This window comes from Pecten maximus, chromosome 4, assembly GCF_902652985.1.
Source record: "Pecten maximus chromosome 4, xPecMax1.1, whole genome shotgun sequence".
NCBI lineage: Eukaryota > Metazoa > Mollusca > Bivalvia > Pectinida > Pectinidae > Pecten > Pecten maximus.
The window spans coordinates 22128870-22154790 of record NC_047018.1 but is presented as its reverse complement, the minus strand read 5'-3'; the positions used below and the strand labels follow the sequence as shown (position 1 = coordinate 22154790).

Here is a 25921-nt window from a genome sequence, read left to right as displayed (position 1 = left end):
TAGTGGGCGTTGTCGATGAAGCGTACCTCAGGTACACCCAGTTATAACCTAATGGGCGTTGTCGATGAAGCGTTCCCCTGGAACACCTAGTTATAACCTAGTGGGCGTTGTCGATGAAGCGTACCCCTGGAACACCTAGTTATAACCTAGTGGGCGTTGTCGATGAAGCGTACCCCTGGAACACCTAGTTATAACCTAGTGGGCGTTGACGATGAAGCGTACCTCTGGAACACCTTGCAATAATCTTGTTTTACGTTTTCAAGGATCTCCTGTAAATGTTCATTTTGCTTTTTTTTTTACCTAGTTAGAATTACGATTTCATTTACTGGTTGGTAATTGCTTGTGATTTTAGCACTGAAATATTTCAATAATACTTTTCAGCGGTGAAATGTCCACTTCCGACATTAAATGACCTGCATGTGATGAAGATGGATGCCGGTGCTTCCTTGTCTGTAGGAGGGGTGATATCTGTCGGCTGTAAAAATGACAAAAAATACGTTGGTCTGATGTGCACGAAAGATAAAAGATGGAATTCGTCATTACCAGCTTGTGATAAAATAAAAGGAAAAAGTGAAGTATTTTTTTTTTATTTCAGATAATTTTAGCATACATTAGTATCACAAACTATAATTTCACGCGCGCACGCACACACACACAATTTACAACTAATCATTACCCTATATATATGTCAATATGATTATTGAGGTTAACGAAGAGTATTTGATAAAAGTATAAAATAACAAATGAATAATACATGTATACCTGTCACTCTTTTGTCTGTTATTTTAGCTCCATTAAAGATGTTACCGGAAGCAGATTCTGGCGAAGAATTAAGTGTACTTGATAAAGGCATCATTGCTGCCTGTGTAATCATAATTCTCGGTACAGCAGTAGCAACAGCAACATATTTTCTTGTAAGGTAAGGATCAAACCATATACAATTATTTTTATTGATATTCACATTTTCTGTTCAATGATACGTCAGAAATGTATTGTATACATTTATTATGCAACATGGGTGTTAATGTCATTAATTGATGTCTTCCAATTTTGACCCTTGATACAACTTTTCGGCGAAATGGTTTTATGACCTGTTTACTTGTTTTCGCTGTCTTGTTGACTTTTAAAAATTTTAAGTGAGTATTCCTATGTATCATTTATCTACTTTTTAAATGATAATCCAAATATATCTTTACTTGTGTGGCTTGTCTGTTGCAGAAAATTCAGAAGAAAGACAAGCCGAAAGAGTTCTAATATAAATATTACTTATAAAGATATGGAAGACGGTAAGTACAGGTATAGTTTTTGTACAATAGAATATTTATATATGTAAAATAATGGAATTCTTTTATATGTAAAGTAATAGAAAACTCGTATCTATATAAAATAATAAGATACGTGTGTATGGGTGAATCATAGAAAACGGTTATGTAAAATGGTAGAATACTTGTATACACGTGTAACAGTTGCTTCGTTTGGGAATAAAGAATTACAGTTTTACTGTCCAAATTTAAAATGTCATCCTAATAACTCATTTCATTTCCATCTCAGAGTCAATATTAAGCACCTCAAAGTTTTGAAAGAAAACATATTAATAAACACTTTACTTCAAAAGAGTTCTGCTCCTTTTACCCATGTACAAATATTGATGATGCCTTCCTCTATAAAGTTGGGACGTATGGGCTGTTGAAAAAGTATGCGCAGGTGTACTACGATAACACGACTGGTTTACCAATGGCGATATTTTTTTCTTGATTCATTAAAATCTGATTGTACGAATCCAACTGAAAACGCACTTATTTCACATTATACAGAATAGAAAGTACGTCATTGTTATTGTAGTGGCGCAGGAATTGTTGCATATTCGCCTTTTTTAATTTAATTTTTTTCATTATTAGTTTCTTATTAATGGTTTATTTCATTTTGTTTAAAGTATCAGATGTGAAGTTAATAGTATTACTAAATACATTATAAGCGAGGGAAATTAATAGTAAGATTATAAAAGTTCATCGCTTGTTTTTTTTAGAATTGTGACGACGCAGGACACAAGAAAGAGAGAAACCCTACATTGTGAACAGAGAACAATTATGAAATAGTTATTGCTTCTGATTTTAAAATGTCCTTATTCAGATATTTTGCTGGTGTATATTTGTAATACGTTAATCAAATGTTGATAAATATCGCATTTGGAACCTATTTTGTCTGCTCACACACACTTCATTATCACTGCCAGAGAAAGATTTGTTTTTATGTGAACGTCTACCAAGGGACACAACCGCGGTGTCCTTTATGTATAACTCTTTGAATGTTTGCTAAGAATGATGTATTTTTATCATCCATATTAAAAACGATGCAGCTTTATATTCTTAAAATAGAATACATGTTACCTATTAGCTGATTGTGTCTTTTCTTTCGTCGATGAGAAGTAATGTTAGAGCATTTATGATATTTCTTTTATCCATATATAACTGATTCCTGTATGTTACTTTTTAAGAATGCTTTATTGTTCCGATTCTGTATGTTTCTGAATTGATATTCAAATTCTAAATTGAAATCAGAAAGACTTCACGCAAAATATCAGTTTAAAGTTTTGTTTGACATCTCATGATCGCCAATATATTTCAAAATCATCTCGTTCTTAATTACTTTTCTCTGTTCATATATTTTCGGACACTTTTATAATATCCCTGGACATATGGTATAAGTAACTTTTACTGTAAAACATACTATTTCACAAGCTATGCATACTTATATATCAAAATAGTACTTAACAGGTAACAATACTCATATATCAACATATTGTGTGGTTAGGAGATATGCTGCTCTCGGCTCAACCATCTCTCCTTTATCTTTTCAAATGCCGCTTGAATTTAATTTTCTTGAACAATGAGATTTTCAATAAATGAGGCTTTATTGTTAATTTCTATAAGTAGACAGTCTTTTAGATTTAAAGCTGGTGGTGGAGCACCAGGCATCAAAAGTGTCCTAACGTACATTATAGGATAATGGTGTAAATCTGTCTTCGTCGGATACATGGGCAATAACTCCGAGCCACTCGTCCAATTATTTCAAAGAGTCTCTGAGAGCATAAATTTAACTGCCTGTGAAGGAGAAATAGACAATGATATGTGATAAGCGTACTTCCAATGGTGATCACCAGATGTTATTACAGTATCACATATTGAAGGAAAGACAGGTATACATTCCCTGTTTAATATTGTTATTGAGTCCCTTTATAACTCATCAGTGGCTGGTCAAGCAAAATGAATATAAGACTTGTGTACAACTTTGAATATCACAGATACGGGTATTATAACAATGCAACACATGCCAACATAACGGGAGGTCTATAGGGGATCAGTAGATCTGGGAAATACTTATTCATGCATTAAATACATGTATGTATGGGCAAACAGTAACAGTATACTTAACTACAGTGTATTTGCTTATGATAACAAAGTTTTTATTTATTCATAAATGCTGTAGGCGAATTATGCCTTTGTGTTACGTGGAATGTACAATGTTGACTATCAATGAGAATGGTACAGCAGGTGTTTCGCTATAGCTTAACAATGGTGAGATACATATATATCGTGGTTTTACACTAGTAATTTAGCAATTACAATTAGTATAATCATAATTTGCTCTGGAACTACCTCATAACAGTCGAAAAACAGGAACAACAGGGGTTAATTTATCATACCCTGCATTAATGTGCATTGTTCTGATTATGAAAAAGGAAATATAACACCTATTTAAAGAGGATACATCTTTTTGCTGTAATGTGAATGAGTCATGTTAAAATACTGGTGAAGCACATCTGATTCCTCAACTGACGTCAAATCTTCTCAAATAATTCTAAAATATGTAAATCATAATAATGTTAAATACATTCTTTTACATGGTGTAATACAGTGAAACCATCTAAAGTTGGGTCACACTTAAGCACCTCAAAAAATAATTTTAACTTTGAATTGTGGAGGTCAATTACGACGTCGCTTGTCTGGAAAATAATTCAAAAATGAACGGACAGTCAACGTAAGGGGTTCCACTACTACAGTCATCTTGAGGGGAAAAAAAGGCACAGCAAACGCAAAGAAAGAAAACCTTCTAAAAAAAACCATGTTGGTGTAGAAATCTTCTGAAAGTGACAACACTTGACTTCATTTGGTGAAATATACTTTTTTTAAAAACTGAAATATCAAATGTTCCTTTGTCTGGTCTTGTTCGTTGTATCTGTATGGATTAGATTATATATTAGGTGGCATTTCTATGGTATTACATTTACTAGGATCATTTCTATGTCTTATCTTTCCTCTGGATTTCAAATTTTGGCACCAGAACGAAACTGCTTTATGGTGCAGTTATATATTTTATACGGCTTATACTGTATATCTATCACTGATAAATACATATATTCTGTCCAACCCTTTGTATACCAAACAAATAGTGGTCGTGACTTTATATTTCAAGGAATATCCTGAAGAACAAAGGAGAATTATATCATTTTTGTTTCCAGAAAAGAAACAAAATGTAGTTCTACTAATGTATCTTACATGACACGGAGACGCGTCCTTTCACTAAATCCAGCAGAAGACGATATATCATATGTTGATTTTTGTTGATTCATTTTTTGTGCGATTAGATGTTTGAAGCAAAAACCTGTATTTTTTGCAAAAAGTTATGTTATTTTCTCGTTGATTAATTCATTTACGATGTGCGTTTGGCGATTTTATCCTGTTCTCGAAAACAACGAAATCTACACAACCCCTCCCCTGCTTTGAGGCAGAAGACGCGTAACGCTCTGGAACACATGGTCCTTGTACTTTTTCAAGGGTAGTACATTTTTTTTTATATCTTTTTGGCTCTGTCATATCGATTTTGAGTTTCAATTTCGTTAATCACTTGTTTTTAGACGTGACAGCCTTTACAATAGATATATTATATCACCAGTCTCACTATCATCTATACCCACATACATACCCGTAGTTCATCAGTATTGTCAACATCATAAAAGTGTACTTAAAACTGACTCGTATTTGTTTCTTCTTCGGTATCCATCATATGATTTAAATCGTCATAAAACTTTAATTTTAGAATATAGAGTGTTTTTATTGTATGTTCAAGCGTTGATATATATTAGTATCCTAGTAGACTTGACCTCATGTCGAATACTTTTGTTACTTCAAAATAAAAAGTCAACAATGTTTACGATGGGAAGCCGTACAACAGTAGCTGTACAGTCCTCCTTAATTGAATCTTATATGTTGGTTCCTTCATGTGTGTCTTTACCGCTGTGTTAAGGCTTTGTTGACACAGAGTCAATACTCTCGATTTCACCAGAGAACATTCCCTATCTGGAAGCACACATCTATCCACCCCCACTTCTATCTTAAAAGAGGTGCGTAAGCAAGTAATAAACCGTATTCAATCAATATTGGTGTAATTCGTTTTCTTTATCCACGTTCTTTACTAGTTGCTATGGTTTCGACCGATTTTTTTTAATCCCAACACTACAAATAATTTCGTCTTAGGTACAAATCTATTATTATTCTAACCGCATTTATTAACTCGACACAGTTTGTTATCTAACACATACTCATCAAGTTATATATCATTTGGAAGTTTGCCATCAAAAAATACAAATAGGCAAGTTCATTCCTACAAACGATCTTTAATATATTAAAATGAATTGACAAATTTATTCTAAAATGGAACGTACTTTAAAACCACAAGGAATAACACGGCTTATCCTTTCAATGAAAGATGATTAAAATCATGAATTTATTTGCATACATTCAGGATAGGTACGTTTTCTATCAGAAAAAAAGCATACTGAAATCAATGTATAGACATGTTCAACAGTATTTGTTTCTTAATAGAATAGACATTCCCATTCAGTTATTATATAAATAATTCCTATTCACAAGGTGTATTTGCTGAGTTGAGCATATTGATAATAGTTTCAACCGGAAGATCATCTTTCGAGCAAGACTATTTTTTGCAAGAACTCTCGAAATGGTTAATTAGAACTCTTTGTACGACTACCACGTCAAATAGACTATCTGGATTTTAATAAAATTTAGTCAGGGATATCCCTGGAGGAAAGATTTAAAAAAAAAAGAAATACGAGTCCTGGGTGATAAGGCTTAAGGGGAGTCCTTCTGTAGAAAGGACATATTGTGTCTAAATTTGGTCTGAAGCCTTGATGGTCTAAGAAGAATCAATATATATAATGGAGCCTGAAGTTGGTTCCGAGTTCTGTGTTCCGAGTTCTGTTTAAGAAAAACGAAACTAGGAATTAGTTTCCAAATTCATTAAAGAAAATATTCTACGTACTTTATCTCAATATAAGACCCGAATCTGAAAAAGAAATGATATGTCAATGATTGTAAGGACACTTATCAGTCGGGTATCAACTTAACGGGACATGGTCCTTATTCCCAGTTCCGTATAAAATAAATGAAACTAGAAACCAGTTCCGAGTTCCGTTTAAGATAACTAGGAACCAGTTCCGAGTAAACGGAACTACAATTTATTATTAGCTTTACGAGTTTTGGTCCCAGTTCCGAGTTCCGTTCAAGAATAACGGACATACTATGCATTAGCTTTATTGGTTTTCCGAGTTCCGTTCAAGAATAACGGACATACTATGCATTAGCTTTATTGGTTTTCCGAGTTCCTTTTAAGATAAACGAAACTAGGAACTGGGACAAAGTCCCGTAAAGTTTATACATAGCAGTTCGTTATTCTTAAACGGAACTCGGAACGGGGACCACAACCCGTAAAGCTAATACCTTGTAGTTCCGTTTTACTTAAACGGAACTCGGAGCTGGTTCTTAAACGGAACTCGGAACTGGTTTCTAGTTTCATTTATTTTAAACGGAACTGGGAACAAGGGCCAAGTCCCGTAAAGTTTATACCTGACTGATAAGTGTCCTTACACTCATTAACATATCATTTCTTTTTCAGATTCGGGTCTCATATTGAGATAAAGTACGAGGAATATTTTCTTTAAGGAATTTGGAGACTAATTTCTAGTTCCGTTTTTCTTAAACGGAACTCGGAACTGGTTCCTAGTTCCGTTTTACTTAAACGGAATTCGAAACTCGGAACTCGGAACCAACTTCAGGCTCCCGTAAATAAGAACGAGATGATCTAGCCCCTTGAAGACAGAGGGGCCAAATAAGACAAATAGAAATAAATCTTTTAAAATCTCTCTTCTGTGTGAATGTAAATGTTAGTCCAAAATTTGTTTGGAATTTGTTAATGAATGAGACTAAATGTTTTGAAAATTTGAGAGTCTGCCCCCTCAAAGGGCAGAGGGATGGGGGCAAATAGGTGTTTTACATTCGTTGCTGAAATATCCAGGTGAGCCGTACAAGCCATATTTATATATATATTCTATCCACGAAAAATAAAGTAATATTGTGTTAAATTGATCCTGCTCTTCAGTGTCCTTCTACTCTAGCAAATGACCATCCCCATTTGTACAACTATGAGGACATGTCGCAAAGAACCTAATGTGTTCAGTACGTTAATTAAAAAACGTACCTGTGAATAAACAACGAATCTCCAAGTGAGTAACCGTTATGTGATCAATTGTCCCAGGTATGTTTTAAAAACGGTACTGAGTGCTGGGCGTGGAAATGTGAATCAATTGTAAATAGTAGTTCAATATTAGACAAAGCATAACTGTAGGAAGCGAAAAATGGCCCACATACATTATGCTTTTGTACGGCAAACACAACCACACATTGTATTGACTGAAATGAGTCGTCTCTGGTCCGTTTCTAAGTATGTGCTATCTACCTAAACATCGGTCTGTTCACCTTTAACTATAAATTTCAACTCGGGTATGAAAAATAGCTTTATGAGGTTCAAAAATAACTGGCGTGTATAGACTCAGATCAGTGCAGTAACATAATATCACCCCGATAACAACACGGCTTTATGTGTACAGTGACATGGAAGCCGGTGTATAAATTAAAGGTATACTGCAGATTTGTGCGGATTGAGAGAGCTCTATTGTGTGTTTAGAAATGAGCTTTAGATTTGGCAATTATCCAGGTTAGGCTTAGACCAGCCTGTTTGGAGTTTATAAGTTGTAAACAACTCCCGCTTGTAAGACTCATTTAAACCATATCGACTACTGTGAGCGGACGTGTTAAAAGTGCTTTTGTTGTACGTTTACACTTGTTACGAAAAAACCGGGCGGAGTGATAAACACAACATGTGGAAAGTGACACAATTATTTTAACTCAAAATAATTACTGTTGGTAAACTTTTTCTAAAGTATTATATGTTGTGTCCGCGGATCTAAGGGGAAACATTGCTGTTCAGACTTAACCTGAATAAGTGGAAATCGCTACCTCATTAAAATGGACAGTGACAGTGACCACAGTATGGGCGGAATGTCAAGGAGTCCCTCTCCGAATCATAAAGTCCCTATGAGGAGGGGATCGGACGCATTTCAGATGGTGCTGAAACAGCTAAATTTCTCCGACGAGGAAAGTCTAACAAACCTAGATCCTGAGGTCATGAAGTTTTTGGACGGTATATCTCGAAAACAACTCGAAAAAAACAGTCTAACTACAATTCCAGACTCACCAGACGGGTCGGAGTGTGAAGAAGGCCCAAAGTGGTCGGCAGACGCTAATGAAGGAAGAAAGCGAGCAACAGGACGTCGTTCAACTAGAAGAAGGGGGTCAGAACACCACGTACAGTGGGTTGATGAACGCTATATTGTTCCGGTAGCTTACGAACCATGTAATGCTGAAAAACACGCTGCAAGAATTTACATTAAAACTGTTCCAAAATCTATATTGAAGCATGAGCCTTCATCAAAACAGATGCTCCTAACCAAATGAGCGATACATTCGGACAACTTCCGAATTCAGCCAATGTGTTCCTGCCAAGACATGTGTTACTAACCGCAATTTGTTCAGAGAAATCATTTTCTATTGAACTTTGGTAAAATTATTGGTACGTTCTACGTTTGGTATGCTACTGATTTTCTTCACTTGGACGCTGGTCTCGCTACGCTTACGTACCCCTGGAGCACTAGTGACATTATCTGTGAATAATGAAGACGTGTTGGAGACATATTAACTCGGCACTGGTGTTATTAACATTTATTAATAGTGATTCTGAACTACGCGGAGGTCCACGTTTGTTAAAACGTGACGACCTTCATTATTTGTGAAGACCCAATATTTGGCACCTTCACTACCTCATTAAAACTGACAGAATACATGATATAATCATGTGTAAACCTCACTGTGTGAATGTATGGATATAGAAAACTATACTACATTACGGGTATTCGATAGGTGTAGAATATACATCCGTTATTATTCATGTACGGAGGTGATAGTATGAAAGCGATTGAATTGTATGTATGTATAACATTTTTTATTTGTCAATGACAATATGATATTTTACTGCCTTCTTTAACTGTTTTCTAAGAGAAATGATATAACGAATCATGTTGATTTAAAAAGGTCTCTCTATTCATATATCATGTATAACATGTGAAGCTCTTCTACAAACATATTAACATACGATGTTTAAAACACGAGTGTGACTGAATGGAAATTCATTTGGTATTTGAACGTTGTTATGAGTGAAGAGTAAAACCTCGATATGATGTTCCTTGTTTAAATGTCATTGTGCTTATTCCAATACATATTGAAATGTTCGTTGTTTCAAACAATTCATCTATATTTCATTCGAAATACCATCAAAACTCTTTGTGACGCCATTTTTCTCTGTGGCATTATATCGAGGCTATATTATATATCAATAATATATTACATATATACATCTGAGTGTATGTGTGGTGCTAATTAACCTATACAGAACCACATACTACAGAACAATGCAAATTTATGTAAATTAGTTTTGAGTCGAGTTATTTTAAGTAGAGTAAAACTAAATGTATAGATGAGTAATGGTAGCATGTGTGGAAGGAATTTGTACAATATAGCATTTTTGTAATGTTTATATTTTTGTAACTCAAATAAACATATTTTAAACTTAAATATATCTTTTTATATATATACAAAATATATATCTGATAATATGATCAAGACCAATGGTCATTCCAGAATGTCAGATATTGAGGGGTTGGTGTGGGTTTGGGTTTGATGACCTACTTTTTTTCTGTAGAATTTTACAGGAATATCTGTTTGCATTATGTTTGAAAAAGTATGAACATGTCAGGGGCTGCGTTAGAAGTTTCGTTATCTTGATTTTCTTCAGCATTTGGTTTTGCTTAAATAGCTGTGATTTGTTTGAGCATTATAACCATCTAGGAATTCTTTATATTTGTAATAGGCAATTGTACTACAAAAGATATTCATTATTATTTACTTCCATTCTGACAACATCACCATACCACGTGACTGTAAATATTTTGTTTTCGTAAATATTCTGTTTATCGATAATATGACTGTTCCCTCTTTCTGTTCAAAACAAGATATGAATAATTGTGTCCAACGAAAAACTCATAGAAATAATAAGTTCTATCTCATAAATAAATGTTGTATGAGGGTCATAAAGAAAATTATTTGATAAGTCTTTCAATACAACCATCTTAAAATGAGGTACTAAGAAAATCAATGGAAGTTAAACAAAAATCTTACATAGCAATGGCTTTATCAACGAAACAAATCACCAGTTACAATAAAATTACACAGTCAGAAGATATGACCGTTACCCAAGTTAAACAATTACAGAAACAGTTATTGTCATTAGAAACTTTTAGCGTTTATGATTGGAGTAAATATTTGTTCAGCAATTTGGAAATCGGCAGATGGTGAACCTGACTGTTCAACAGAGAGAATTCAGTCTGATGTTCAGGACTCTATACCATGATTCTGTGTAATTTCAGTCTATCCTTATTATACGAAGTTTAACAATTTACAATGATTAGGAGTTACTTCAAGCCGAATACCGCTCAACACTTTCTGTGTTCATTCTGTAACCTTGTCACCTGGTTTTCAAGAAAGTTGGTTTGAACATGAATTGATACTTCAAACTGTGGATCCAGATTTTTACAAATACGGGAGTAATATGTTAGAGTAATAACAATCTGACAACAAACATATTATCGTGTTTCTCTCACGTTGTTTTCAACGTGCTATAAGGTCACATTGGATTAACGATATAGGGGATTATAACATTGTTTGTCGTAGACGTCAGTGATTGCTTACAACACTAACCCTATACCTACCTATTAATTACATGTACGATTATCATAATCTATCTACGTTACCACCTTGGTGATCCAGAGTTACAAATCCGCAAACTTTTATTTAACAAAATAATTACGTCCATGTATATCAGGTAGGTGTTTTAATGTGTAGTACACCTACGTAAATGAGCCAAATATATTGACGTAGGTTAGTCTCGTGTGAATTTATTCTATCCATATATCTGTATGATTCAGAAATAAAAACTAAACTAAGACCGTTCTCATATATTCTCTGTTATATCAAGAAACTAAATCATCGACATTATTCTGTTAAACTAAGAGATATTTCACAAAGTCGAATACCATAACAAACACCTGCACATCAACAAAGGATACCAAGTACATCAGAACAATGCTGTCGACATAAAATAAGGTTAATACATGCGGTCACGTTGTCTCAATGTAAACAGGGTTGGTAATGTATCCCACGTACCTACACCATACAAACAAGTCACCCTGCCAACAAGCCATTGTTATGTCCATCCGCTCGAGTACAACTTATAACTATATGAGTACATTACACAAAAACATATACAAATGTTCTTTAACATTTATAAAACACCTATCATTAATTTTGTTTTGGCAAGTTCTCGATAACCTTTAAGGCCTTTATCCTGACAATTAGTTTAAGTTTCGCCACTTTATAAATACATTTGTACTATGTGATATAGGTATTAATTATTCTTAACGTTCCCTTCAAATCAACTACTTTATTTCATACCTTGATTTTGTGGGGGATTTGTCACGAAGATTTCAATTGTCAGTTGGCATTATCATAGTAATAATTAAAGATATTATATGAAATGATATCAGATAATCAAAGACATGTTTTGAGTTTCTTGGTTTGGGGAAATTGTTCATTTGTGTACCCATAACATAGGACATTGTTGGTACTTTTGTTAGAATTGCTTTCCATATCAATATCGATCCTCAGCATGCGAATGAAAAAAGTACCAGTTCATTATATTAAAACATTCATCAATATTTATAATACTTTATTTCGCGAACTTACCTCTTCAGATGTTTTCGCGAGTACATGAAAGCGTATATAGAAATGACGTTAAATTCGCGAATGGTGAGGTTTTAGAATCATGGACCCAGCAAGACTGTTATTTCGATTGACTCTCTTAGCGTATTTACGCGAAAATAAATCCCAACCAAAATAAAAGTGAAGTACAGTATGTCAAGTGCTGTGTAACGTTGATATTATTCTAAAAACATTCTCGGGAAGTCAAAATTCATGCAATAAAAACACCTTCAAATAGTTTAGAATTCTTTATATTCCAAAAACGGGCATGCTGTGTTCGCAATATCCTTCATTGAAATGTGTTTACCTCGAAAAGATGTCAAAAGTTCATGTCCTTCACAGATTGATATCTGTCTTTGTCAGACAGAACACAGTATTTGTCGTGTTTTAAATGCCTTAATGATCTATTTGCCATTTCATGATAAATGTTGTACCTGTAAATGTATTTCTTTTGTAAGCAAAGTATGTAAACAGGTATAAATAGTTCTCCTATTCCCGTTACGATCAACTTGGTTAAGGTTCTGTCAAGGTTCCACCCATTATTTTTGATGGACATATATAAACAATTTCTAGACTTACAAAACATGTACTTACTCTAAAACTAAACCTGTAGGTCCAGTTGACAGGGACACCTAGAACTAATTACAAGGTAGATCAGTTAATAACGTCTCCAGTTATAGTATAGGACGGTGTATCTTCATTCGTTGCTTGAATCAGAACTATATTCATACACAATACTATTTTAATCATTTTTTCAAAACACCGTATAAATAACAGAATAAAAGATTAATTGAGACGACATTTCGCATTCTTCATTTTTTATATCTGGCTTCTTTGTCCATACATAATGATAAACGAGTGATAAGTATATATCTGGGTACTTGGTTTATAATTATTGATATCTGGGTACTTGGTTTATAATTATTGATATCTGGGTACTTGGTTTATAATTATTGATATCTGGGTACTTGGTTTATAATTATTGATATCTGGGTACTTGGTTTATAATTATTGATATCTGGGTTCTTGGTTTATAATTATTGATATCTGGGCACTTGGTTTATAATTATTGATATCTGGGTACTTGGTTTATAATTATTGATATCTGGGTTCTTGGTTTATAATAACCGATATCTGGGTACTTGGTTTATAATTATTAATATCTGGGTACTTGGTTTATAATTATTGATATCTGGGTACTTGGTTTATAATTATTGATATCTGGGCACTTGGTTTATAATTATTGATATCTGGGTACTTGGTTTATAATTATTGATATCTGGGTACTTGATTTATAATTATTGATATCTGGGTACTTGGTTTATAATTATTGATATCTGGGTACTTGATTTATAATTATTGATATCTGGGCACTTGATTTATAATTATTGATATCTGGGTTCTTGGTGTATAATTACTAATATCTGGGTACTTGGTTTATAATTATTGATATCTGGGTACTTGATTTATAATTATTGATACCTGGGTACTTGGTTTATAATTATTGATATCTGGGTACTTGATTTATAATTATTGATATCTGGGCACTTGATTTATAATTATTGATATCTGGGTTCTTGGTGTATAATTACTAATATCTGGGTACTTGGTTTATAATTATTGATATCTGGGTACTTGGTTTATAATTATTGATATCTGGGTACTTGATTTATAATTATTTATATCTGGGTACTTGTTTTATAATTATTGATATCTGGGTACTTGGTGTATAATAACTAATATCTAGGTACTTGGTTTATAATTATTGATATCTGGGTACTTGATTTATAATTATTGATATCTGGGTACTTGATTTATAATTATTGATATCTGGGTACTTGGTATATAATAACTAATATCTAGGTACTTGGTTTATAATTATTGATATCTGGGTACTTGATTTATAATTATTGATATCTGGGTACTTGATTTATAATTATTGATATCTGGGCACTTGATTTATAATTATTGATATCTGGGCACTTGGTTTATAATTATTGATATCTGGGTACTTGGTTTATAATTATTGATATCTGGGTACTTGGTTTATAATTATTGATATCTGGGTTCTTGGTTTATAATAACCGATATCTGGGTACTTGGTTTATAATTATTAATATCTGGGTACTTGGTTTATAATTATTGATATCTGGGTACTTGGTTTATAATTATTGATATCTGGGCACTTGGTTTATAATTATTGATATCTGGGTACTTGGTTTATAATTATTGATATCTGGGTACTTGATTTATAATTATTGATATCTGGGTACTTGGTTTATAATTATTGATATCTGGGTACTTGATTTATAATTATTGATATCTGGGCACTTGATTTATAATTATTGATATCTGGGTTCTTGGTGTATAATTACTAATATCTGGGTACTTGGTTTATAATTATTGATATCTGGGTACTTGATTTATAATTATTGATACCTGGGTACTTGGTTTATAATTATTGATATCTGGGTACTTGATTTATAATTATTGATATCTGGGCACTTGATTTATAATTATTGATATCTGGGTTCTTGGTGTATAATTACTAATATCTGGGTACTTGGTTTATAATTATTGATATCTGGGTACTTGATTTATAATTATTTATATCTGGGTACTTGTTTTATAATTATTGATATCTGGGTACTTGGTGTATAATAACTAATATCTAGGTACTTGGTTTATAATTATTGATATCTGGGTACTTGATTTATAATTATTGATATCTGGGTACTTGATTTATAATTATTGATATCTGGGTACTTGGTATATAATAACTAATATCTAGGTACTTGGTTTATAATTATTGATATCTGGGTACTTGATTTATAATTATTGATATCTGGGTACTTGATTTATAATTATTGATATCTGGGCACTTGATTTATAATTATTGATATCTGGGTACTTGGTTTATAATTATTGATATCTGGGCACTTGGTTTATAATTATTGATATCTGGGTACTTGGTTTATAATTATTGATATCTGGGTACTTGGTTTATAATTATTGATATCTGGGTTCTTGGTTTATAATAACTAATATCTGGGTACTTGGTTTATAATTATTGATATCTGGGTACTTGGTTTATAATTATTGATATCTGGGTACTTGGTTTATAATTATTGATATCTGGGTTCTTGGTTTATAATTATTGATATCTGGGCACTTGATTTATAATTATTGATATCTGGGTTCTTGGTGTATAATAACTAATATCTGGGTACTTGGTTTATAATTATTGATATCTGGGTACTTGGTTTATAATTATTGATATCTGGGTACTTGGTTTATAATTATTGATATCTGGGTACTTGGTTTATAATTATTGATATCTGGGTACTTGGTTTATAATTATTGATATCTGGGTTCTTGGTTTATAATTATTGATATCTGGGCTCTTGGTTTATTAGTATGTTAACTGATATCTGGGTTCTTGGTTTATAATAACTAATATCTGGGTACTTGGTTTATAATTATTGATATCTGGGTACTTGGTGTATAATAACTAATATCTGGGTACTTGGTTTATAATTATTGATATCTGGGTACTTGGTTTATAATTATTGATATCTGGGTACTTGGTTTATAATTATTGATATCTGGGTACTTGGTTTATAATTATTGATATCTGGGTTCTTGGTTTATAATTATTGATATCTGGGTACTTGGTTTATAATTATTGATATCTGGGCACTTGGTTTATAATTATTGATATCTGGGTTCTTGGTGTATAATAACTAATATATGGGTACTTGGTTTATAATTATTGATATCTGGGTACTTGGTTTATAATTATTGATATCTGGGTACTTGGTTTATAATTATTGATATCTGGGTACTTGGTTTATAATTATTGATATCTGGGTACTTGGTTTATAATTATTGATATCTGGGTACTTGGTTTATAATAACTAATATCTGGGTACTTGGTTTATAATTATTGATATCTGGGTACTTGGTTTATAATTATTGATATCTGGGTTCTTGGTTTATAATAACTAATATCTGGGTACTTGGTTTATAATTATTGATATCTGGGTACTTGGTTTATAATTATTGATATCTGGGTACTTGGTTTATAATTATTGATATCTGGGTACTTGGTTTATAATTATTGATATCTGGGTTCTTGGTTTATAATTATTGATATCTGGGTACTTGGTTTATAATAACTAATATCTGGGTACTTGGTTTATAATTATTGATATCTGGGTACTTGGTTTATAATTATTGATATCTGGGTTCTTGGTTTATAATAACTAATATCTGGGTACTTGGTTTATAATTATTGATATCTGGGTACTTGGTTTATAATTATTGATATCTGGGTACTTGGTTTATAATTATTGATATCTGGGTACTTGGTTTATAATTATTGATATCTGGGTTCTTGGTTTATAATTATTGATATCTGGGTACTTGGTTTATAATAACTAATATCTGGGTACTTGGTTTATAATTATTGATATCTGGGTACTTGGTTTATAATTATTGATATCTGGGCACTTGGTTTATAATTATTGATATCTGGGTTCTTGGTGTATAATAACTAATATCTGGGTACTTGGTTTGAAATTATTGATATCTGGGTTCTTGGTTTATAATTATTGATATCTGGGTTCTTGGTTTATAATAACTAATATCTGGGTACTTGGTTTATAATTATTGATATCTGGGTGCTTGGTTTATAATTATTGATATCTGGGTACTTGGTTTATAATAACTAATATCTGGGTACTTGGTTTATAATTATTGATATCTGGGTACTTGGTTTATAATTATTGATATCTGGGTTCTTGGTTTATAATAACTAATATCTGGGTACTTGGTTTATAATTATTGATATCTGGGTACTTGGTTTATAATTATTGATATCTGGGCACTTGGTTTATAATTATTGATATCTGGGTTCTTGGTGTATAATAACTAATATCTGGGTACTTGGTTTATAATTATTGATATCTGGGCACTTGGTTTATAATTATTGATATCTGGGTTCTTGGTGTATAATAACTAATATCTGGGTACTTGGTTTATAATTACTGATATCTGGGTACTTGGTTTATAATTATTGATATCTGGGTACTTGGTTTATAATTATTGATATCTGGGTACTTGATTTATAATTATTGATATCTGGGTACTTGGTTTATAATTATTGATATCTGGGTTCTTGGTTTATAATTATTGATATCTGGGTTCTTGGTTTATAATTATTGATATCTGGGTTCTAAGTTTACTAGTATATTAACTGATATCTGGGTACTTGGTTTATAATAACTAATATCTGGGTACTTGGTTTATAATTATTGATATCTGGGTACTTGATTTATAATTATTGATATCTGGGTTCTTGGTGTATAATAACTAATATCTGGTTTCTTGGTTTATAATTATTGATATTTGGGTACTTGGTTTATAATTATTGATATCTGGGTTCTTGGTGTATAATAACTAATATCTGGGTACTTGGTTTATAATTATTGATATTTGGGTACTTGGTTTATAATTATTGATATCTGGGTTCTTGGTTTATAATAACTAATATCTGGGTACTTGGTTTATAATTACTGATATCTAGGTACTTGGTTTATAATTATTGATATCTGGGTTCTTGGTTTATAATTATTGATATCTGGGTTCTAAGTTTACTAGTATATTAACTGATATCTGGGTTCTTGGTTTATAATAACTAATATCTGGATACTAGGTATATAATTATTGATATCTGGGTTATTTGTTTATAATTATTGATATCTGGGTTCTTTGTTTATTAGTATAATAACTGATATCTGGGTTCTTGGTTTATAATAACCGATATCTGGGTTCTTGGTTTATAATTACTGATATCTGGGTTCTTGGTTTATAATAACTAATATCTGGGCACTTGGTTTATAATAACTAATATCTGGGTACTTGGTTTATAATTATTGATATATGGGTTCTTGGTTTATAATTACTGATATCTGGGTTCTTTGTTTACTAGTATATTAACTGATATCTGGGCACTTGGTTTATAATAACTATATTCTGGGTACTTGGTTTATAAGCATTGATATCTGGGTTCTTGGTTTATAATTATTGATATCTGGGTTCTTGGTTTATAATTACTGATATCTGGGTTCTTGGTTTATGATTATTAATATCTGGGTTCTTGGTTTATAATTACTGATATCTGGGTTCTTGGTTTACTAGTATATTAACTGATATCTGGGTACTTGGTTTATAATAACTAATATCTGGGCACTTGGTTTATAATTATTGATATCTGGGTTCTTGGTTTATAATTATTGATATCTGGGCTCTTGGTTTATTAGTATGTTAACTGATATCTGGGTTCTTGGTTTATAATAACTAATAACTGGGTACTTGGTTTATAATTATTGATATCTGGGTTCTTGGTTTATAATTATTGATATCTGGGTTCTTGGTTTACTAGTATATTAACTGATATCTGGGTTCTTGGTTTATAATTATTGATATCTGGGTTCTTGGTTTACTAGTATATTAACTGATATCTGGGTTCTTGGTTTATAATAACTAATATCTGGGTTTATGGTTTATAATTACTGATATCTGGGCACTTGGTTTATAAGCATTGATATCGTGGGTACTTGGTTTATAATTACTGGGTATCTGGGTTCTAAGTTTTAAATTACAGATATCTGGGTACTTGGTTAATGATTACTGATATCTGGGTACATGGTTTATAATTACTGATATCTGGGCACTTGGTATATAATTTATAACTACTGGTATCTGGGTTTTTAGTTTTTAATCGATCGTATCCGGCACCTGATATCTGAGTGTTTTATGTATTATATATTAATCTTGGAGTTTTGTTTATTATTAATAACAGGTTATTATTCCTGGTACATGTGTCTGAGATCTCCAGAAAGTTTTGTTTATTGTTGAGTAATGTCCACGTTTTCAGTTTACTAACCAAAATGTCGATCGCGTTACTCCATTCAGTTTCGGAGTTGTTTATATTTTCGGTCAGTTTAAATGCTGGCAATATGTCAACTGACCAATGTGTTTGATGGTTCACAGGACAATGCTAAACACCCTATTGAATTGGTCATAAAGATATCATACCAGTGTCAATATTTGTAAGGCTTACATGTCATTAGTTTCCGGGTATTTTATTGGAGTTCCGAAGTCTGACGAAACATCTTTGTTTACATCAGAAATGGTACTTAGAATGGGGACAGGGGGCTTTCTACAGGGAAGTTACGTCAAAATTGGAAACATATTTTAACCAGCAAATAATCTACGTTTCACCTTTGGTTTTGGCAGTCTGCCAGAATGGGTGACAAAAACAGCAAGGTGCGTTAAAGTTACCGATTTAATTCTCTGTTTGTTTCTATAATACGTCTGTGCAGGCTTACTTAATCCAGTTATTTATAAACGGCTTTGTCCAACCAACATTGTTTGTGAGTACGACTACCTACACGTGTATAAACCAAGTCGAGATTAACCGATAAAAATATGTAAATATTCTTTGAGAGTATTCAAATTATGTTTACAAATGGAAATTCTGTAAATGTTAAGAAATCAATTCAGTGTTTTAATTCAGCTGATTCTAATTTTGAAAGTGCGCAGACACTTATGGTAATTTTTGTGTCATTTAAAGTTTAACTTAGAATTATATTAACCTATTGCTCTTGTTACGTGATGATGATGAAGCTAATGTTACCTTTATTTACAGGTGCACGTGCGCCTAAGAGTAGGATCAATAGGTCAAAATGACAGACCGACTTCTGCTAGGTGTAAATCGATAATAGATGGCTGCAAAAGGAACCCGATAATTTGTCAACAAAATAGACGATGGTCGCTTTTGAAACAGATTGGAAACTATTTAAAGTGACGGGGTTTACAAATACCTGTGGACTCTAATCTCTCCAAATGATATGACCATTGCCATCATTGTGACATCACCATACAATAAAACTTTGGTTCAGGTTTCCATGGTTTTACCAACAGTAGGGGAAAAGGAGGGTAGCGGAAATAGTGAAACAGACTACTGAGTATAGCATTCTCTTCACTGATCATTTTCTAGGTAGCCATTTCCAGTGTGTTTGACTGCAAACAATACCGTCAATGAAAATAACAACATCTGTAGTAGTTTGTCTTATGGAAGAAAATAGTTTTAATGTCGTACAATTAAATATGTGGCTAATATAACACCATCTGCGGAAACAACGGTATTACTTTCAATGCGATACACACATGAAACGAAAACTTTGTTAATGATGTGAATTTTCAAACTTGACAAAAAACAAAAAACAACAAAAAACAAAAAACTAATAACTCAATAAATAATATCGATATTTAAACGAAATCATAATTTTAGGTCAGAAGCAATACAACGAGAACAAAATACAGAATTATATTGAGAATACGACCAGGTGTTCGAGGAGGGAGAACGTCTCCTGATTCAATGACAACAACACCCCGTATGGAATAAAGGTCAACTCCTCATTAAGTGACATTCTCAAAATGAGAACTCGGTAGTGACAAAGGAATCACCAGGCATATCAACAAATATGTGGATATATGATCATGAGGTGACAAGCCCGTGTCCTTAATGAATTATAAAATTCTTATGAAATTATATACATATATTTATATACATACCGTTTATCATAAGAAACAATATTTTCATCAATGAATTAAATCATTTCAAAAATAAATTGATGAATAATGAATGATCAGATTCATAAATGGATCAAGTATGTGTTACAAAGACGTATGGAGCTTTAATTCCTATCTTTGTTCCTGGTTTATCAAATAATTTAATTTCACCTCAGAAAATTCAAACGGAGGCACGCCATAATCAAACTATAGAATTCGACAGTAATGTTATCCTTTGACCAAAAACGAATTGGTCACAATATTAATAAGCCAATACGTCGGAGCAATGCCATATCCAAGGTATTCTTTGACGCCACCCACACGGGGACAATCGTCTAACCAGGGAAGATAACGAGCATGTATAAAATTTGACCTTCCCTCTGACCGCTTCATTCCTCTGTCATTCTAGCTATACTATGCAAACACACTAGCTATTGTATTCTATACATCGAGATCACACTAAAGATATCATGTACTTAATCAAATACCATTATCTAATTAAATATTTTAAATTAGAATATGTCTATAAATATCTCCTCGTGCCGTGATAGGTATGTCGTATCTATGTACAAAGACAAGCAGGTAGATCTCTACTATAATTAATCACATTCACAGTATCCTATAACACCAACAAGTCTTACAGAACGATATTTGATATATGGTAATTGTTTATACCCACAGACATCCCGATAGGTGCATGTCGATATTCTATACTTTGCTGCAATTTGTAGATTTGTTTGACTTGACGCATAGAATTATTTTTACCTTGTTTTGCTATTTTGTCTACCTATGTAACTAATTTAATTACAACCATGTTTATATGTATACGGTGTTAAACGATTCCTATTGTTACACAGAGGTAACATTCCTGCTTCATATAGAACGCTTGACAATGTCAACTGCCATGTAAGATAATAATTACGATATGGATATCAAAACAGCGTCATATAATATCGTGTTTCAGATGAATTGAAAATAAATATCTAAAAGAATTTAGAACTATTATCAGTAAGTAGAAAGCTTATTGTTCATGTTGATAATATATACATATACAGTTTTATTTAATGGATCTTCAATGCGTTTTCTATTTCATATGAAAATTTATGGAACGAGTCTCATAAGTTTATATTTTGCAAGTCTTGGTGATTAAAAATGAAAGTGAGACGAGGTTTAATAAAATTTCCAGATGCGATAAAAACTAATTTTTATCTCATTACTCATAAATATAATACATGGGCGAGTGTACTTAATAACAGCCTAATTACGTGATAAAACACAATATGAAATATATGTGACATTTCTGTGACTAAATATAAGATCTACCTTTGGCGGACTGAAATAAAACATTCGTGATGCGTTTGATAAATACAAAATGGTAATGACTACAATTGGAAGATTCTGTTTATCATCGAGTCAAGACTTATTTCCACATTGATTTGAAATAATAAATTGCCAATTTGACTCAATGTTTTGAGTTCACAGTAAAAAAGTATGTTTATCGATGAAGTTGTGATGTCGCTTGAATATTGAAAGTTAACAGTCTATGTTATCAAACGTATGTTTTAATGTCACAACTGGCTGTTACGACTCTTACTTACTATAATTTGATCAATGGACCATAAAAGCATGTACCATTGTGATTTAATGTGTGGGTTGTTTGTTTTAGTGGGTCGTTTGTTTTATCTACTAAGTGTATAGGTATAGAATGAGGTTCCATATTTAACTACCTGATATAGATGTGTACTGTATGTATAATATCATAACCATTATTGTAAGTTCCATAACTCTCGTGACACCTTATTAGTCTGTGGTTTGGTGTCTTAACAACTTCGTCAGTACGATGACTCTTTCGAACACGTATCCACACTAAATCAAACCCCTACCAGTAAGTCCATACCTGCATCATGACTGACACTTTGCTAAGAAGTGCAAACACTTTTATGCATTTAGAACGAACAAAGTGATATAATGATGCTTCCTGACGGGACTCGACAACAATCTTAAGGTCTGTAGGTCAATCGTCATTTATGCTTGAGATGTTTTAAGACTTAGTAAGTAATGGGTAATGGTTTCTATGTGCAGTGAGAATATCGTTTAGAAATTCGACAAATCAGTTTGTAGTGGCATTTAATCTGGCATATAGCAAGTCAAAAACAATCGAGGTGAAGACTGCGATAGTTTAAGGCCTAACAACACCATAATGTCGTGTGGAGACGACGTCACCATGGTGACACCCCAAGAAACAACATAGGAATCGACGATATCACGAATGATGGTACCACTCTGAGAAGCATCAGTTGAAATCGACGACATCACCACAGACGATGGTGACACTCCAAGAGAGAACATTTTAGAATCTCCATTTCTTAACTACCACTTTTCAATTCTTTGTCAAAACCACGCATTGTTCTTAAGTACTTTTAGTCCATCCAAGCGAAGAAAGTTTTGAGTTCTGACATTTTATCGAGACAAAAATCAAATTCATCAAATGGGTAGTTATTGCTTACGATTTGACTTTTAGCGTGTAACTGTTAAATGACTGATTAGAAAAATGCCCTAGTAATGTGACCGGGTGGAGTGTCATGCTATAGTGATCAGGACACTGTCAAATGGTGCTTCCTTGAGAGACCTCATCACCCGTCAATACTTGACTTGCCGTTTGGATTTCAACACTTTTGGTTCCTAGTGTTATTAACGAGTCCTAGAACTTGAACTTTAATATACACTACTCGGCATTATTCTATAAATTACTCAATGTGTATCTTTTTGCAATCCTCCAACCTTGATGAGTGCAAGGCAAGTCCATTGTATGCAGTGTTAAGTTTACTAAGAATAGCGACTCAAGCTCAGAATACACACATATTTCATATTCTATAGAAATTATCCAATATGAAAAATGCCAAATACCAAACTTATTAAAGCTTAGTGTCTTTGGGACGATTTGAATTTGTCTAGCTAGCTTCATTTTAGATTTCCAAACTTGGTTTCCCTGTACGAGTCCTATTAAGACGAACCTGCTCTTGAAACAGTTTGATATTCAGCATAAACTGTTACTAATTTCACATATACTGTTACTAAATTCACATAAACTGCAAATAAATTCACATACGTGTATGATATTACTAAATTCATATACATTCTTACTTGATTCACAAAATTTTACTAAATTCACATACATGTATACTGTTACTAAATTCACACAAATTATACTATCACTAAATTCACATAAACTGTTACTTAATTCTCCACATATACTGTTACTAAATTCACATACATCGTTACTTAATTCACAACATTTTACTAAATTCACATATACTGTTACTAAATTCACTTAAAATGTTACTAGATTAACATATGCAGTTATTAAAGTTCACACATACTATAACTATATTCACAAAAATGGTTACTTAATTCACATACACTGTTACTAAATTCACATAAAATGTTACTAAATTAAGATAAACTGTAGTTGAATCCATATACACTTACTAAATTCACATAAAATGTTTCTCAATTCACATATACTGTTACTAAAATCACATATACTGTTACTAAAATCACATATACTGTTACTCAATTCACATATACTGTTTCACATATACTGTTACTCAGTTCACATATACTGTTATAAATTCACATACATGTGTATACTGTTATAAATTCACGTTAAAGGTGTCAGTTACTCGTGTGTATTTTGTATAATCCTATGATGATGACGTGTAACTCCGCCCAACAAACTATTCCAGCAAACATTCTAGCGTTTAAAATATAACGAGTAATTAGGTGTTCCATTTTTACAGTTCAGCATATTTTTCTGACCATTAATGTACAACAAAAAATAATTGGTTTTCTCCATTATAAAGCACAGTTTCCCCTTTAGTATAACTACACGAAACAAAGCTCGTACCTTACGAAGCATTGTGATGTATGTATACAATCTAATTACGTATTGGTTTCAGTTTCAAAATGGATTGGAGATCATAAATTTAACACACCGGAAGTGCCAACGACGGAGATATAAATAGATTGCATATGTTTGCATAGTGATAAAACAATAGATTAAGTTACGTATATCCTAGAAAAGATTTATTGAAACTCATTTTGTAATGAACACTCCACCTCCCTGTCATAATCAATATCGATATGGAAACAGATTAATTCATATTTGTTTGATGTTAAATCATTATTTGTTCGCAATGTGAGATAAGAGAGAACTATGGCCTAGGGTTTACAAACAGACTAAACAATACATAATCTATATTGTCTACACTACCAGCTCATTAGCTGGTCTAGGCGTGACTGGTTAGCTTGGATTTCACCAACAATATATTTGTTACGTCGTCGTTGTTTCAAAACAATGCGATATAGTTTGAAAATAAAGTGTATATGATCTGGTACATTATATTAATGTTTTATATATCAATGTTTCTGTTGTTGTATTTGCATAGACTCGAACAGCTGTGTGAAATGCTGGGGACACAGTGTATGATACTGAATAGCTAGCACCTTTAAGTAGGCCATATTACTAAACACGTCGATATGTCCTGAAAATCATATGTTTGTCATCAAATATTTATTCGTGTACCTGTATTGTGCAAAATATTAATCGAGCTTGTGTTGATTTTTTTAATGTTTACAAGTGGCATCTGGCTAATAAGTGAGTGTATAATAAAATAAACAATCAGAATATTGTGCTTTATCACATTTACATATAAATAGCATGCAGCCTCATGTATTTCTCTCGAGGTCTCTCTGTGTCGTCTCCCGACCTCTTCTTTGTCTGCCTAAATGTTTGATTGCTGGATAAAAGGGTAATGATACGATATATATCCTATTCTAGACGTGAATACATAATCTTTCCTTATTCAAACATGTTATAAAAAGCATCAATAGAATGGTCAATGTCCCTAGAAGTATTGACCTTTGTCGATCAGCGATACCCTATGCGCCGTCGGTCAGTGACGGCGATAAAGGAGTAGGGCACGTTTAATTGTGTG

General features: G+C 32.5%; 1 protein-coding gene across 2 annotated transcripts in view; it reads left to right on the top strand.

Annotated features, from left to right (window-relative positions):
• The window catches only part of LOC117325513 (sushi, von Willebrand factor type A, EGF and pentraxin domain-containing protein 1-like), a 34429-nt gene extending 28994 nt beyond the window's left edge, over positions 1-5435 (top strand). For both annotated transcript variants that reach the window (XM_033881783.1, XM_033881782.1), the window contains exons 28-31: positions 382-570; positions 790-919; positions 1219-1286; positions 2027-5435. In XM_033881783.1, the coding sequence (XP_033737674.1) occupies positions 382-570; positions 790-919; positions 1219-1286; positions 2027-2034 (395 nt within the window). In that variant the 3' untranslated portion in view covers positions 2035-5435. The remainder of the gene's footprint in view (positions 1-381; positions 571-789; positions 920-1218; positions 1287-2026) is intronic.
• Positions 5436-25921: the final 20486 nt, after the last annotated feature.